This window comes from Calliphora vicina, chromosome 2 (genome assembly GCF_958450345.1).
Source record: "Calliphora vicina chromosome 2, idCalVici1.1, whole genome shotgun sequence".
Taxonomy (NCBI): domain Eukaryota; kingdom Metazoa; phylum Arthropoda; class Insecta; order Diptera; family Calliphoridae; genus Calliphora; species Calliphora vicina.
In genome coordinates this window covers 103,808,069-103,825,858 of record NC_088781.1, presented here as the reverse complement: position 1 = coordinate 103,825,858, position 17,790 = coordinate 103,808,069, and the positions used below count along the sequence as shown (strand labels likewise).

The window sequence follows — 17,790 nt, the reverse complement described above, 5'->3', positions numbered from 1 at the left end:
GGGAATTAATGGTGCATTTTCTGAATTTTAATTTTAAATACAAATTCTATTCACTGTACATTTTATTGAATACTAAAAAAACCTAATCTTCCCGTTTGTTATTTCAAACTTAAAGAATATTTTAAAACAAACCCTTTTATTTAGGTTTAAGTTCAATTTACTTACTTTAACAAACATTTTCTATAGTATTTCAACTTAATTATACCCTACACCACCATAGTGGGGAGGGTATTATGCGTTTGTGCAGATGTTTGTAACGCCCAAAAATATTAGTCTAACACCCACCTTAAAGTATACCGATCGACTTAGAATCACTTTCTGAGTCGATGGTTGGCTGGCTGGCTGGCTGGCTGTCCATGTAAACCTTGTGCGCAGAGTACAGGTCGCAATTTTGAAGATATTTCGATCAAATTTGGTACATATTACTTTTTCGGCCCAAGGACCAAGCCTATTGAAACTGGCTGAAATCGGTCCATTATTTCACCTAGCCCCCATACAAATGTCCCCTCGAAATTGGACTTTATCGATCATAAATGTTTAATTTATCTATGTATCAACACAAATTTCGCTCCAAATAAGTTTTATATATACAAAATTCATGTCACCAAATTTTGTTACGATCGGTCCATAATTAGTCATAGTTCCCATATAGACCCGCTTCCGAAAATCACTTTAACGTGCATAAATCGCTTAAAAATGTTGGTATACACACAAAATTCAACATAAATAACTTTCATATAGACATAAATAATTGATCATAGCTCCCATATAAGGCCCCTTCGAAAAATCACTCAAAAATATAAATTATTGATATTTTAAAAGAAAAATATTTTTACTCATTTACTTGGTGTAGGGTATTATATGGTCGGGCTTGACCGACCATACTTTCTTACTTGTTTTTAAATTAACTTAGTTTATTGTCAATAGTTATATTAAACTAAAAAAGCAATAAATAATTTGTCAAAAATCATTATAATTTAAATGCAATTAAAAACAAGTAAGCGGTTTATGATATTATTTCTGAAATAATTTAGACTTAAATTTTGTTTCAGAGATTTGCAATTTTTTATCAACTCAATCCTAGTGTTACTAGCGGTGAACTCTATTCTCAATATCTTTGAATCTAAGGGTAGGAAGATATTTGTCTATGCGGACGACTTTGTGATTCTGATCAAGTGAAAGTTTCTTTCGACAATCAACGAAATCATGCAAGTACTTATTTAGGGACCTTCCTTGAAAACAAATTATCATGGTAAAAGAATACTCAGGAATTCTATTGGTAAGAATTAGAGACTACGGCCAGGCATAGCAAACTGGTTTGGTGGGAGGCAATGAGAAAAAGTAGTTATAGGAAGATACTCAGTAAAGTTTAGAGACGTGCTTCCATTGGCATAACTAGTGCCATCGGTAGTACATCTCAGGCAGCATTGGATATAATCCTTACTGGGATTTCAGACTATCATTATAAAAATCATTATAATTTAAATTTGAACAGCTGTTTGAAGGAGGTGAAGTTTTCACTGTTGGGTCCAAAATGGAATCTGGCACTGGAGCCGGTGTTTATGTAGTAAATTAGAATTATATACACTACCAGACGAATGCAGCATCTTCCAGGCAAAGATCTTAGCGATCTAAAAAGTCACGGATTTGATAAGGGCACACACCACAAAGGGGTTTGTAGTGACAATTTATGTAGATACTCAGACATCACTGATTGCGTTATTTGAACTATACACAATTAGATTGTGTTGGGTACCAGGGCACTGTACAGGTAAAAGAGATACTACATGAACTGGCCAGACAGGATTCGGATCTGGACTATATTAATAGGGACTGGGAGGTTAAACCTCCTATATGCACCTATATGAAAAAGTCGCAGGTCTTTAGTAGGAGTGATAACCGGGCACTGCTCAATTGGAGCCTTCATTGCTAAAAGGGATGTGGGCGCACAGGTCTTCTGTAGGTTGTGCGAGGATATTGAGGAAACTAGAAACAGTGGGGCATATTCTTTGTAACTGTCCTAGATTACAGGATCTCAGACAAAATTGGCTAGGAATCTATTAGGATTTATCAGAGGAATAGGCTAGCTATTTTATGTAACGGGACCCTGATAATCCCAGTCTATTTTTATTTCGTGTCCTTTTCTTTGGACTGGATTTTCACTTCATTTCTCTCTATATATCACCCGAATTCTTTCTTTTTCTCTCACATCTAGTTCATACCTAGTTATATTGCTAAAGAGTATCACAATGGATCCTATGAGTCTCTGAGTGGAAGTGTACTTCTAAATTCTATACGATTAATTATAATTAATTATTATAAGGCAATTATGAATGTTCTAATCATTTTCTGAGGGGGACCTTGTATTGAGACTACATTACAGTATAATTTCAGTGTACTTAGAACTAATTTGTGCAATATTTTATCAGGATATTGGACCGATATTGCCCATTATCAATATCAAATATAGTTCAGCCAGCTAGCTCTTTTCGTTTGGGCCTTATTGTGTTTTCAACACAAGACAGACGGACGGACGGACATAGCTAGATGGTCTTAGAATTTCATAATGACCCAGAATCTCGATATGTTAAAATATACCCCAACTATTTTTGATGGTGGGTATAAAAATACATTTTTATTAAATGGCATTATTTGGAATTACTTTATTTTTAATGAAAGTTTGAAAATTTGATTTGATTACAACGCTGTGTTTTTGCCTGAATTATAAATTAAAAAAATTTAGTTTTTGTTGGGAATATCGAGCACGTTTTGTGTGAATCCAACCAACAATAGCCCTTTACATTACGCCTATTCTTTGATGCAATTAAAATGTTATTATCTCCCACATGTCAGTGATTAGCAATATTAAAATGAATCATACAATGTTGTATTATCAATTAAATATTTTTTTAGTTTATTTCTATTTAAAATCTAACACATGTCAGACAATAAAATAATACGTTTAAATATAAAATTTCATACATTTCAGATTAGTGACTGTGAACTGACGTCCATGTAATGCGATTCTTTTAGAGCGCTTGCATTTCCAATGACGAACTTTGGTTAGATGTCAGGGTCTCGATTAGAATTTTAAAATCAAATATATACACACCTTTCTTTATATAAATTGTCTATATTTAAAATTATATTGCACTATTTCCATTTATTATAAAATAAAATGCAGTTTCTAATTATAATAAAATCAAATTTACTTATGCATGCAAATTTTGACCATCTCAATATTTAAATAATAAATATAAGATAATGAGGAATTCTTTTTCTAAAAACTATGAATTAAAAATATAAAAATATGCTGACCAAATTCATTGTGAATCATAAAATGCAGTTAATATTTATTTCTCTATATTAATTGTGTCCAGGGGAAATGGTGTAAAAGAAATTTCTTTTTTAAAAAAGAAACTTTTTTTCTAATCATTAAACTATTGCAAAAAAATGTAAATCTATTACAAAGTATCTTCACTATAGACAGACAGAAATATTACCGATAAGAATGGGTCAAATTAACTATAAATCATCGCCATATTTGTAATATATAACGGGAACGTACTGAATTAATAGGTCAACAACATTTCTCAAGGTAATTGCAAAAAAATAAAAATACAAAACTAGCAGCTAACACCCTGAAAAACGAGAGAAAAGAAACTAAAACAAAATGAAACGATTAAAGAAAAAGTCTTGAAATAAATAATTAATGGCTAGAAAAAAAGAATTGCAATGAGAAATTGAGAATTACAATGAGATCAAGGTAAGTTTTGACTCAAACTACGAAAAAAAACTTTCCGTAAATAAAGAGTTATGGAAAATATGTTTAAATTAAATAATATTAATAGTTTTATTATTTAAGGTAGGTTTAAATTATAGCACAATTAAATGCTTTAAATAGAAGAGCAATAATATAATAAATAAACTAAACCAGAGCTTCCCAACTTTTATACCAAAATACACTCTTTCGTTTCAAAATCTTTCGTATATCCCTAGAATATAAAAAATGTCCATCATTTAATACAATCCTAGAAACTACACAGAGAAAACAGATTCGTGATAGCAATCGAATTTGTTGCCAATCGAATGATTCGGTTGCACAAATAGAATTTTTCGGTACTATCAACAGAAAGTCAGTTGATAAAGAAGTATTTCGGTTGAAGCAACCAAACTTTTATTACCCCTGCTACAATTTCGTAGCCACAACTGTAATATGCTATCGAATCTGTTTGGATATGGATAATAACACCTTCCTGACAGTAAGTTCTAGAACAAGTGAAATCAAAATAACTTTGGATTCTTCAATGACAGAATTTTAGCGAGTGAATGGCTAAAAGCGGGACAATTCCGTCCACTATCAAAGTTTGGAAGGGGTGTGCACTTCCTCTCGTAGACCATAAGGTGATTGCCTTCAAGAGTCAGATTCAGAGAAAAAAAGTATGCCATGCCTTAAAAAGGGGAAATAAAGAAAAGAAAGAAGAAAGGTAGTATCTTAGAGATAGTGAGAGTAGTTACAGATTCGAATTCTCCGTAGAATATCCTTTATATAGCCAACATATACTATTCCAGGATTGGTTGGTGGTCACGGCTGGGGGTCGATTCTGGTTCTGTGAAACGGTGAAATGAAAAGTTTTTTCATATTTTCATAGAGTTTCTGATTCTGGTTTAGTGAAAAAATTATAAATAAATTCAAATGTTTTCATATGAAAAGAACAATTGGAATGAAACAAATTGTTTTCACAATTTCACAGTAGTATGATTCTCGTTCTCTGTAGCAGTGTAAAGAAGTGTCAAAAAGTTTTCATTTATGAAATACTTTTACACTTTCATTTTAACGGTGCAAAAATGGAGAAAATATCAAGAGGCAAGCGCGCAAGCGAAAACCAAAAAGAATATTTAATCAATTATTTGGAGGAAAATCTGGACATTGCCAACGATAAGTAATAATTTAAAAAATTAACAACAATTATTTTCTAAAAAGATGTATTTACAGATTTGTAACTGCGGATGGTGCTAGGCATAGAGAAGAAAAGTGGAAGAATCTAGCGGTGAGTCTTAACGCTCTTGGTGGTACCCAAAAAGACGGTCCAAAATGGAAAAAGTATTGGAGTGATTTGAAGTAAGTATATTTTTTGCACATTTGCGTTTAAATTAATAAAATTTTTAAATAAACATTAGGCTCAACACTCGTTCTAAATACTCAGAAATAAAAAAAAACTGAACAAAGAAGTGGGATTAACGGTATAAGTCGCCTAAAAGCACTTTCGTCTCTAGAAGAGCGTGTCATAAAAATCACCACTGTGGAAGCGGTAGATGGAGATGGAACTCCGGAAGTAGGATTCGAAAATTCTTTTTTGGAAGGTAGAAGTTGTGAAGAAGCGGAAATTATTGTGGCCGACGAAACTATTGAAAGCACTGCAAATACTTTCACGCTTGCTTCTAACTCTACGGAAGCAAGCAAATCAAATGCTGCAAGTGTTTTAACCACTGCCAACACTGCAACTGCGGAACCAACCCGTACAATGCGTTCTCGGAAAAGAAAGCAGCAATATGAGTCCCTTCCATTAGATAAATTTTTTAAAATGGACGAAAAAAAGATAGATGAGTTAAAAATTGCAAACAATTTGAAAAGCGAGCAAATAGCAATATTAAAAGAACAAGTGGAAGCAACAAGAATTCAAACGGAAGCAATTAAGTCCAATACGCAGGTTAAAGAAAATCTCGTAGTAACGCTACAACTGCTTATTAACATATTAGTTGAAAAAAACTCAAAATAATACAAACATAAGCTATTTTTTAAATAGTTTTTTACACAAATGGATTAGTTGTTTCAGTTAAATTTTGTTTATGTTGTTTATATGTATTTTTATGTTTATTATTTTTATATATATTATAGTGTTAATGTTTTTAATAGTTTATAGACAAATGAATTAGTTGTTTCAGTTAATGTTTTTTATGTTTTTTTATTAGTATTGATTTTGTATAAATAAAAATAAAAATTGAAATACAATACATAAATTTAAAAAATTGTTGTACAGTGTAATTTAGTTTTAGTTTTCGATGCTAGTAGTAGTAGTAGTAGAAAATACATTTTGCACAATTTGCAAACGTTGTCTTCTTGCAACTGTTTCGTAAAGTTCTTCTAGGAAGTTGCTAGCACGAGACCGACGCCATACAAACGCGTCATGTGCAGTTCCACCAAATTGAGCATTTGCGGCAAGAATGCGATAATCGGCATCGCAAATAATCATTACATTTTTTGAATGTCCACCCTTTCGGCAATAGTACACGTGTTCTATTTCATTTTTTGGAGCAGAAATTTTAATGTGCGTGCCGTCTATTAGTCCAATTACTCCAGGGAATTGAAACTTCTCCATAAATTTCAATTTAATCGACGGGAACTCATCACGCTTTGGAAATTTGATGTACTTATGTGCTATTTTATTTACTGCTGTAGCAACCGCACACACACATCTACTTACCGACGTTTGAGACAACGCAGATAAACTATCTTGCCCCACACTTCTTTGGAAGCTACCACTTGCAAAAAAACGTAGAGCACTTAATACCATTATCTGACTTGAAATAGAATGTTTGCGGCTCGAATTTGGCAAAAATGGAATTAATTCGTTGATTAATTCCAAGCACAATACTTTTGGAATCCGATATAAATCCACAAAGTGCTCCTCAGTCGTCACCTCGAATGGATTTTGGCCATCGCGTAATGTGCGCCTCAAAACTCTCAATGTATTCCTATAAAATGTGATAATATACACAACATTACTGACGTAGAACTTTAATAAAGTTTTCTTACCTTTGCTCATCCCGAATTTCTTGCGATAATTCAATTAAAACCAATAATCCTGCCATTTTTTAGATTTATTATTTTTCGTTTTATATTTGAATAGTTTGACACTTAATAAGAAGTCAAAATAGATATGATATAAATAGATATAAAAGTATCACGTCTATAATGGAATGAAACACTTTTTCATTAAAGGAACGGGAATCGCAATTTGTGTAATTGTGAAATGATAATATGAAAAGTTCTTATGAAAATGAAAATGAAAAGTTTTTTTTCATTTCACCGTTTCACAGAACCAGAATCGACCCCCTGGTCACGGAATCTTTCAAAGATTAGCCTGTAGTAGTTACATATAGGAGGTCTTACTCCCCGGTCCCGGTCCCAGATCCGAGCCATGTCTGGCCAGTTTATCTGCTACCTGTATTGATAACTCTTCAAGAGCTTTCCTGCAGTCCTCCACTATGCTAGAATGTATTACATGACATTTCAAAGCCTTAAGTGACGCCTGACATTCTACATAAATTGTCTCTAAAGGGCAACTCCGTGAATTCCTGGAAGACTTTGTATTCGTCAATTCATCAGAAAGTCTGTATGACAGTCGGCCATATAAACCCCGGCTCCTGTTAATGTTAGTAAATAAAGTTAGTTAAAAATCTACACAGAAAACAAATTGGTTGGAAAACGGAAACGATTACGACAGTTACTAAAAATTACTAAAAATTCATAAATTCAACAGATTTTCTGTATTTATAGCTCCGGTAGATCTCCTTTGCAATTAAGATATAAAGGGTAAGTGTGCATTTATGTATCATTGTTTAGTTATGTATTTCAACAGATATTTAGCTTGTAAACAGAATGAAAAATGGTTAACAAATAGTCTTCTTATATCAAGAAACATGGACCGGACTGAATTATTAAATACTATCTAAAAATTCTTCACAACCTCTTTCTGGCATTTCCAATATTTTTCGAGGAAATATCTTTTGAAATATCTACAGTTACACTGCCCGAAGATCGTTACCACGCCACAATTGAAATAAGCTGTAATATTTATTGCGTTAAAAATGTTACAAAGAAGAAAAAAACCTTTTGCTTCCAAAGTTTGAACTATGTTGACTTTAATAACCTTTTATACAATATTATTTAATTGTCTTCATCAATTATTCATTGGGTGCCCCGATAGACCAGTCGATAGTGTGCTGGACTATTAATCTGAGGGTTGCGGGTTCGATTCACGTCAGAGACTCTGGGTGTATTTGCAGACAAGCAAAATGCTTCGCAGTTTGTGTTTGTTTTTAAAAAAAAAAAATCGCAAATCATACAAAATGATTAAATTTGTTCATAAAACCATGTACCAATATATGGATGAATGTATTCTAGAGTTGGGTTGTTCATGAACGAACAAGTTCAATTGAACAATTCAGTCAAATGAACAATGTGAAGTTGTTCCATCATCTTGTTCTTTATTGTTCTTTTTATTCACTTTATTCCTTTTCGTCATCTGTCATTATATGAAACTTATATTTTGAATACACTTTTAAATGGGATTTACATATGTTGTTTGAATTTTATATAATTCCTTCTTCTTTCCTTTATTATTAATATCAAATTCTTTTTCCAAAAGCAGAAGTGACCTGTTCGTTTTGTTCACTGCAAAAACATTAAGACAGGAATTGTTCATTCACTTAGTTCAGTTAAACACCACAGAATAGAAGTGACCAACTGAACAAAAAGAACGAACTTGTTCATTTATTTGTTTTGAACAAAAACGACCAATCAGTAAAAAGAACGATTATGGCCAACTCTAATGTATTCCACGTTCTCAGACTGGTTCACCATGGAACTACCAAGAACTATCTTCCTTAAAAGATTTAAAAAATAAGTATTACAAAAATACAATAGATCTGGCTAAGCACTCTATTATAAAAAATATTCTGTTCTTCGTGCTGAATATAATTTGTTGATTGCTAAATTGATATGAAACGTAATTTTAAACACAATCCGAGGTCGTTCTTTACTTTTGTTAACACAAAAAGGAAGACTTGTCAACACGGTTTTCGCAAAGGATCTTCATTCTACAATTAACAACTTTGGTTAATGAAGGATTCACTATTGGTCAACATACTGATGCCATTCAATAAAGCCTTTGACAAATATAATCATAAACTTCTGCTAAAAAAATGGATACAATGGGTTTCGACAATACTTATTTAAGCTGGTTAAAGTTATATGTCTGCTTTTACACAGGGCAAGTTTTCTTGCCGCAAGTCTGTGTTTATAGCAGAGAGAGTCAAGAAGAAAGAAGCCAGTTTGCAAAAATTTTAAAAGTATTCTTAATTTCTAGTTAAATCTTTTAATAAATAAGTATAAAAGTTGTATATATTTCAAATAGATCAAATTAAGTTGTTTTTAGTAAACATCTTAATTTGTAAGCTTTAAAACAATGTAACTTTTGTTAAAATCGGTTTAGTATTTACAAAGTTATGTTGTTTTATATGCACTTGCTTGTATTAAAACTTTTTGTATTCAATTATATACTTTGTTTAAAAAAAAATATTTCAAATATTAACAAAGCCACCCTGGATTTGTATAATTGAAATTCGAATAAAATTCAAATTCACAAAATTTCCAACGAACATTTTTCACATTTTTTAGCTCTGAAAGGATGTAACATTTTCTTGAATTTTAAAAAAAAACAAAATATTTTCAAGGAAAATATGAATTTTTGTATATATGTATAAATAACATTTTCTATCTTTATTGCGTTAAGATTCAATATTTTTTTCAGAGTGATGAATAAAGCCTATAGTCTTCGTTTATATCCACTTATTTCCATATCTTAATTCACTATTTGGTCCATTATATCATTGAGAAATCTTTGAGAGACTCTCTGGAAATACCAAAATATAAAACAATATTTTCTCTGGCTAACGTGGAAAATTTCGATATTCCTTAAGATGTTATAAAAATTCCGTTATATTGGAATTAATATTTGCTTATTTTTAAAGTCCGGCTTATGATTTTATGCTTATTTGATGATTTAAACATATTGAGACTCCCGAAAAGAAAATTGTTTTCTTATATTTTTTTTGTGAAATTTTATTTTTTTGTTTTTTTAAATAATTGTCAAATTTTTTTCTATCAAATTGAAAAGAAAAAAATAATTTATTGAATAAAAAAAAATATTGCTACAGATTTTAAAGCAAGATTGCGATAAATGGTGGATTTCTGTCTTTGTTTAAAACTTCAAGAGTCCAATGAAATAAGAATTTACATTTTGAAGTTGTTGGTGCTTAAAATTGATTGAACAAAAGCTTTCAATAGATTGAAATTACAGTGAGCCTCAAAATTGAGTAAACACCACAAATTATTTGATTGTTTTTTAAGATAATGAAAATCCTAAAATTTATCCATCGATTAAAATTAAAAAGTTTCGGTTTTTTGGAGATTGGGCTGAATAATAGATTCGGTTCTGAAAAATAAAGATTTATGTATGATTTTCATGATCTTAAAAAAATCCATAAATTCTCTGGTGTTTACTCACTTTTGAGGCTATGTTGGGGGCTTAATTCATTATGAATTAAAACCCAAAAGTTTGAGGACTTAGTTCGTAGCGCCTTACGAGGTCAGTACATATCTAAATATCTACCGTTTTATCAAAAACGAGTCTTCATACTGACAAGAGTCTGTATAATAATCAAGTTTTTAAAGAATATTTTTGTGATTTTGAAATACTAAAGATCAAGATAAAGAAATCGATGCAGATGGTGGATTTTAAGCTAAATTATCATTTTAAAAATGGTCTCTATGGAAAATATTTTTCTGAAACCTCAAGACACTACAATGAAACATGCTTTTTATCGAATTAAAATCCTTAGAAGTTGCAATGCTGCAGGTATTTTCTATTCTGGGATATATAAACTAGACGTTAGTGGGCTGGCCTATCAATCAGAGGGTTGCGGGTTCGATTCCCACTAGAAATTCTGGGTATATCTGCAGACAAACAAAGCACCTCGCTTTGTTTAAAAAAAGTATCGAACACCGTCTTTGTTAAAAAGTACTTTTTCGTTATAAAATTTTTCTAAATTAACGTCATATAAGTAGATTGAAAATGTTGTGTTTGGTTAATAAATTGTACTTTAATATATGACAGATCCAAGGTAATTAGAAGCACTATTCAATGATAGCCACATTGCTCAGATAAGTTATTAATTATAGAAAATATTTACTATGGGATTAACCGAGGAAGGCTTCATTTTACGATTTCCAAGAAATTATAAACGGCAATAAGAAAAGGGTTAAAAATATTCTAACTTATACCTGTTCTCTAATCATTACCTGAGCCCTTGACGTTTTATATAAAATGTGATCTTAGGTAGAAACAGCATTCAGTTGCATTTTAAACTTTAAGCGATATACAACCTTTCAATGGTGTGGTTCCGAACATGAAGTTTTTGATCACTTTGAAACTCACCACAAGACATTTTTGCGAGAGCCCAAAGGAAATCTGTACTACGATTTCAGTTTTGAAGATTTGCAGCAAGAAGCTTTTGTACTCTAATCACCCAATGGCTTATACTGGTTTAGAAAAAATCAACAACTCCAACCTAGTACCGATGGCATACACTTTGGTGTCTTCCCTACACGCAGAGAAAAAATATAGTTGGGCATGGTTACTGTAACCATTTCAATATTGTTACAAGTTTTTTAACTATATTATAGTCACAGTAACCATTTACATGATTGTGGTAACCATAATATGGTTAACTTACGATTCACATGATTGTCTCAACCATATATATGATGAAGGACGAGTGAAGGCCATTGTGAATATTGGGGTCCATACCAGAGCGAGCAAGATCAGATGAAGAAACCGGACGAATTTATTCTTAGATTTGATTTGGAATTGATTAAAGAAACTATGTCATTACAACGTTTGCGTTTGCATTTTGGCGATATTGATGATATGAGGATAAATTGTGCCCGGGACCCCATAATATAGAGTGGGCGGAAGAAGATGCGGATCTTAATCGTTTCTGTGTTGAACAGTTTACTTGTGCTGTGTGTTTTGAATTCATACAACGTGATGCTAGATTTTGTGAAAACAAACATTTCATTTGTCTCAATAGTTTTGAGGAAATGCAGCGGCGCAAGAAACTGAAATGTCCCACTTGTCGTTGTCAGTTTTTGTACGACTGTGTTATGTTTGGCTTCTTTTGCAGCAACTGCATATTGCTTGCCATGCCAAGAACTTTTTGGGGAAATTGTCTGCTTTCGGGTCCTAAACTTTTCTACAATATTCCCTCGAGCATCAGCAACTGACCCGAAAGCTGAGAAAAATTTTCCACAACATACGTTTCATCATCCATTATCCAGCAGATATATTTTTTTTATAAAATTTTACTTCAATTTCCGTGCTCTGTCTTTGACCTCTAAATTTTTAGCAGACTTCCTGTCAGGAACTTTTGAGCCTTGAATGTTTTTAAACCTGCATTGACTTTAACTTTTCGTACCAAATAGTCCGAGTGCTGAGCTAACCGGACTGCTTTCCTACCGGAGGTCTTGAGAATTTTTGAAAATGCTTTCTATTTTTTTGGCTTTAGAAACATCATGTGGGCCATTTCTTCTACCTGAACCAGATTTTATATCAACGGACAAGTTCTCCCGGTACTGTTTAATAATATTGGAATCAGCTTGACGGCAGATCTTTGATTGTTTGACCAACTTTTTGTAGGACCAAGTTTGGTTTTGTTGAAAATATTTAATAATTTCACACATTTTAATCAGATTAACAACAAATGAACTAATTGACATTAAACATAATAACTGACATATTTTTCAAAGGTAAATTGATAAAAAAAAAATCAAATAATACTTGGGTTAAAAGTTTTAAGGAAAAACGTGTGTTAAGGTTTTTTCGTTCTCACTCCTTATATAATACAAGCAAGGTAAATAAATACGCACAATTGATGAAATTGTCCAACGTGATAATTTCAAACAAAACAAGTAAGAGAGCTATATTCGGCTGTGCCGAATCTTAATACAAATTATACTTCAAAATACAAATTTTAAATATGGGGTCTTCAGAAATTTGATTTCAACAGACAGACGGACAGAAAGACAGACAGATGGACATGGCTTAATCGACTCCGCTATCTATAAGGATCCATAATATATATACTTTTTAGGGTTGGAAAATTATATTGTGGAAATTGCAAACCAGAATGACAAACTTATATATGTACAGGCAAATCCCGGTATAACGAACGATATGTTGTCAGTCTCATTCCTTAAATTGAAAAATTCGTTATATCGAGATTTTTTTTTTAATTTTGGAAAACTTTTTCTATATTGGAATTTAACTAAACTAGGTTGGATGAGCGGTGTAACATTAGGAGGCATGAATGTCGTCCAAATTTGTATATCTTTAGTAGTTTTTACTAATTGTTCTTCTGGAGGATGGCTTGGTGCATTATACACGATTAATAAAAATAAAGCCTTCATTGTAAGGGATTTCGATTCGGAAAATGAAAATTAAACTCAGGGACAAGCATTTTAAAAAAACAGATTTTGAAGATTCTAGATTCCACTTAATTTGTGTAAAGATAATTTACAGGAAACACTTAGTCACGATAAAATGCTTTTTTTTTCTTCAAAATACATGTTGAGAATTTTGTTATTCCATATTTCATTTATTCATCTAAATTTTTAGTTTTTCTTTCAATGAAATTCTTCTACGGTTTCCCATATTTAATTCACGTGAATTATACCCTGATTCACAATATCGAATGAAAGATTTCGTTCGCATTCTAAGCTAAAGAAACCTGATTTTGGATTCCTTAACTTCATATTTATGTGAAGGAATCGGATTTCTTTCAATTAGAATGCGAACGAAATCTTTCATTCGATATTGTGAAAACAAGCAATTAAAACCACTATAGTAAAATTTACAGCACCTATTACACTCTGCTACAAAATGACTCTCCTACGAAATGTATATCAAGAAAAATTGCGTAAGTTTTTATAAAAAGTTTCGTTTTATTTTTTTTCGTAATTTTTCATATTCAACAATAGTTAATTTAATTTTTGTCTATGAAAACCTATTCTTTTTTGCAGTGTTTTAAAGACAACTTTATATGGGAAAAAATGAGATATTAATTGTTAAAATCGGTTTATTTTTGGAAAAGTTATTAAACTTTTTTGAAAAAAGTTCGAAAAAATTTACCTTGTAAATTCAAAATTTTACAAATATTTTTTTTTCTTCTGTTGCTCTGGGAGTTGAATAACTTTTAGAATATCCATCCGATTTGAATAACTAAAACCATGTTTTGTTAAGAACTAAATTTCCTATATACATATGTTGGTATAAATTTGTATAAACTTGCATATCAAAATAAGCAATGAAAAGCGACTAAAATCAAAAATGTTGATAAATTTTGTTTTTCTTTTAGATATTCTTAAGAAAAACAATACTTATAACTTAAAAATGCACGTCGTTTTAAAGCGTAATCAGTTTTCTTTCCAAACCCGTTAAAAAATTTAAAGTCGGACAAAAACTGACTAAGCTACTGGTCGATAAGTCGACGAACATCACTGAAAACGGTTTTTTCAGAATAACTTCTGAATTTGAAGGTTTTTTGACAGAATTTGTAATGTACTCAGCAAGACCTATAACCCACGCTAGGCCGTTTTCCAAGTTTTTTTCCATCGTAGCACCGTATTATTAGCCATTGAAAAATTATTAACCATTGAAAACGGCACTGTAACGAATTAGTTTCTTATTTTTACATTATTTACTACTTTTGTTTTTTATATTTTCTGTTCGCGTACGATTTCCGAAATATTCGCTATATAAGGTTGTGAATGCTAAAAATTTGGTCGTTTATTTGATTTTGTTTGTTTTTTCTCATCATGCGTTATATCGAGCATACAATTTTTGAATCGTTCGTTATATAAGGTGGTCAATGTTACGAATTCGACCGTGCGTTAAATCGGATTTTCGTTAAAGTGAGATTCGTTATACCGGGATTTGCCTGTATACCCTTCTCACGAAGGTGAATGATATAAAAACCTAGTTTAAGAACTGTTCCTAAGAATGTTTATTTGCTGCGTAAAGCTTGTCTAGAACTACTTAGTTCCGAGGGTGATAATTTCAAACAAAAATCATTGCTTAAAGAACTGGTTGCAGAATCCTTCCAAATAACATCAAATTAAATTTACCCAATTTAGGGTTTCAGATTAAGGCAGAAATTTAAATTTTAAAGTGAAACAAGTTTGTATGGCTAAACTGATGTCTAGTCAAGATGGAATTAGACAAATAAATATCAAATATAAATTTGTTGGCCGAATATTAGGCAAGGTTCGATTTCGGCCTTGTGAGAGATGATGAGATGGTGACAGTAATTTGTAATATATAAATAATTCTTCATATTTCGGTCTACATAAGCTCTAATGACTGTAATTTTAATGCCAATATAATCAAAATTTGTCTTGAAACATTTAAAATTATTCCTCGAAAAATTCACTCAGTTTTTTTAAAACTTCTTGACTCCATGAAAAAAAAACTTTCAGTTGCACAACAACAATTAATTGTTTTTAATTGCATAATAATATTTTATTTTAAATAAAATTAATTAATAGTTAATAATAATCATAATAAAAAAGACGTTGAACTTAGAAAATAAATTATGTTATTGTATATGAAAATAAAATAAAAAAAAACAAAACATTAAAATTATGAATAAATTTCATTAAATCTCTAATTTTCTAAACTTAAAGCTCTCAGTATACTTATTATTATGCAACTTAACTCAGTTTACCGCCGTCGCCGCCACAGCTGCTGCGGCCGCTGGCTGGGAAGGCTGAAGCTGCTGTTGTTGCTGCAATGGTGCAGCAGCATGAGGATGCGGCACATGAAGATGATGTTGCGCCAAATGTTGATGATAACGCGAGGCTGCTGCTGATGCCGAAGAAGAAGAAGATGATGACCACTGATGGGCAGCACTATGTGCCGGATGATGATGGTGGTGGTGGTGCGAATGCGAAGAATGATGGTGATGACTGGCGGCTGCTGCTAATTGACGTCAGAGATAGAATTCCGGTGAACTTTGATTTTCTGAATTCAATTGGTGGGCAGGTCCGCCACTACCGCCTCCAGCACTACCATTTAGGGTTATAACGCTGGAGGGTGTCCCTGTGACAGGACCGTTTTGTGAAGAGGAACTACCACCGCGTAAACGCTGCTTCAATTGATCGCGTTCCTGGCAAACACGCGTATATTCCTGTTTTAAACGATGCAGATCATGATTCAATTGACGATTGGTTTTCTCCAATTCATGGCGCTGTAGCAGTCTTTTCGAGCGACAGTTCTGGGCATAACCGCGATTCTTGAGAGTTCGTCTTTTTTGTTTCAGCCGCACAACCTCTTCTCGGGGACAACCATGCAGACGCTTATTCAATTCCCTTACCGTTAGCGTGGTCAGTAGGTCGTCGTCTATGCAATCGTCTAAGCCCAGATTACTGGATGTGGAATATTGACCGGAACAAGTGCGCGGGGAGTTTGTGGAAGATCTTGTTGAACAGACAGAATGTGGCCGATTGTTGGGATGATTGCTGACATGATTGGGATTGGAGTGTATTATGGAGGAGGTGTTATTAACCTGGCCATTCGTTATGATGCCATTGTGATACGGTGAGGAGTGCATATTGATGGGCGTCAAATGCTCTATTGTCTGGAAATGATGATGATGGTGCGTTTGTATAAGATGGTTATGATGATTAGCCGCTGCCACAGACTGCATATATTCTCTATGTCTTTCCCATTCCTCATCTTGTGAGGGACCCGCCAAAGGCCTCAGGTCCAAAGGTTGGGGATCTGATCGCATTGAATTTGGCAGCCACATCATTTCTTGTGTCAAACCGGCACTGGGCGGTGGAGGTCGATGGTGTGTTGCATAATGGGAACTAGGAACTCCAGCATACACCTGGGCACAAGTGCTGCCCGTGGGCGATCCTATAACGGGTGGAGTTTCTGGTGGTGTAGAGGGCACTCCGCCGGGTACTGAAGTATTCACCAATATCGCCTGGCCCGCCATGGGTCCATGAGTGTAGATTTCGGGTGGAGGTGACAGTGGTTGCAGTCTTCTTTCGTCCATGTGTGACCAGTTGGGCGGGAAAGATCTCAATTTTATGAGCGGCTCTACCGCAGTTTCGTCTTCTTCTGCGGGCACAGCCGTGGGTTCGGTGGTCCAGGTTATTTTTGCTGCCGCTATAGGACTGTGATCTTCACGTTTAACACCAACAGCCGAGGTGCCATCCTCCAAATGTTCTAGTACAAACTCTTGTACATACTGATCAGCGAGGTTCGGATCCTCCATTTTCATTGAAGGATAATAAAGGTGGGTTATGGTAGCCAGCGATAAAAATCAAATTAAACTCGTTTATAAATTGTTTTAATTTTGTTAACGAATTTCCGTTTTGAAACACTTTCACATCAAAATTCTTTCATAAATTGTACCACTTGTTTTAAAATAATTGTATCGATTGAATTTATTTTAATTTAAGAAAAGTAATAGTTTTCATTACTTAATTTTTAAGAAAATATATTTTAATTTTAGGTATTTTGTAATTGAAATTCTATCCAAATTTTTTTTGTTTCAATTAATTTGTTTAACACTTTTATTATTTTGAAAACACAGCGTTTTTTTGTAGTTATTTGCAATTTGTTTTTTGTTGTGACCGTTAAATATTTTTATTTCATTTCCGAGTGTTAGAATTTGTATGTTTTATTACAGTTATTTTTATCGCAACCGTCTTTAAAGAGTTGGCGGTAACGACTAACGGTGTTTTTTCAATTTAAAATGGGTGTCCGTCTGTCTGCTTGAGAATGGCCGAGTCAAGCACTTTTTCCCAGGTATATATTGGTCATATCGCTGAGCTTCGCGTTTTCTCGTTTTTTATTTGCAACATGTGTGTTGTTCTTG

At 32.8% G+C, this 17,790-nt stretch overlaps 2 protein-coding genes across 2 annotated transcripts; both read right to left on the bottom strand.

Moving 5' to 3' along the window:
• Positions 1-6,053: 6,053 nt before the first annotated feature.
• Positions 6,054-6,873, bottom strand: LOC135950763 (putative nuclease HARBI1). Its single transcript, XM_065500294.1, has 2 exons — positions 6,818-6,873; positions 6,054-6,756 (listed from the first exon to the last, which is right to left on the bottom strand). The coding sequence occupies exons 1-2, from the start codon at positions 6,871-6,873 to the stop codon at positions 6,054-6,056; spliced, it is 759 nt and encodes a 252-aa protein (XP_065356366.1).
• Positions 6,874-15,526: 8,653 nt separating this feature from the next.
• On the bottom strand, positions 15,527-17,262 carry tj (traffic jam). Its single transcript, XM_065500987.1, has one exon. The coding sequence runs from the start codon at positions 17,188-17,190 to the stop codon at positions 15,892-15,894; it is 1,299 nt and encodes a 432-aa protein (XP_065357059.1). The 5' UTR covers positions 17,191-17,262; the 3' UTR covers positions 15,527-15,891.
• Between the last annotated feature and the right edge of the window lie 528 nt (positions 17,263-17,790).

Excerpts from the sequence above, each read along its gene's own strand:
- LOC135950763 (XM_065500294.1), bottom strand. The coding sequence starts at position 6,873 with ATGGCAGGATTATTGGTTTTAATTGAATTATCGCAAGAAATTCGGGAT. Across the intron at positions 6,757-6,817 it reads GAAATTCGGGATGAGCAAAG|GAATACATTGAGAGTTTTGA; the intron begins GTAAGAAAACTT and ends CACATTTTATAG.
- tj (XM_065500987.1), bottom strand. The coding sequence starts at position 17,190 with ATGAAAATGGAGGATCCGAACCTCGCTGATCAGTATGTACAAGAGTTT.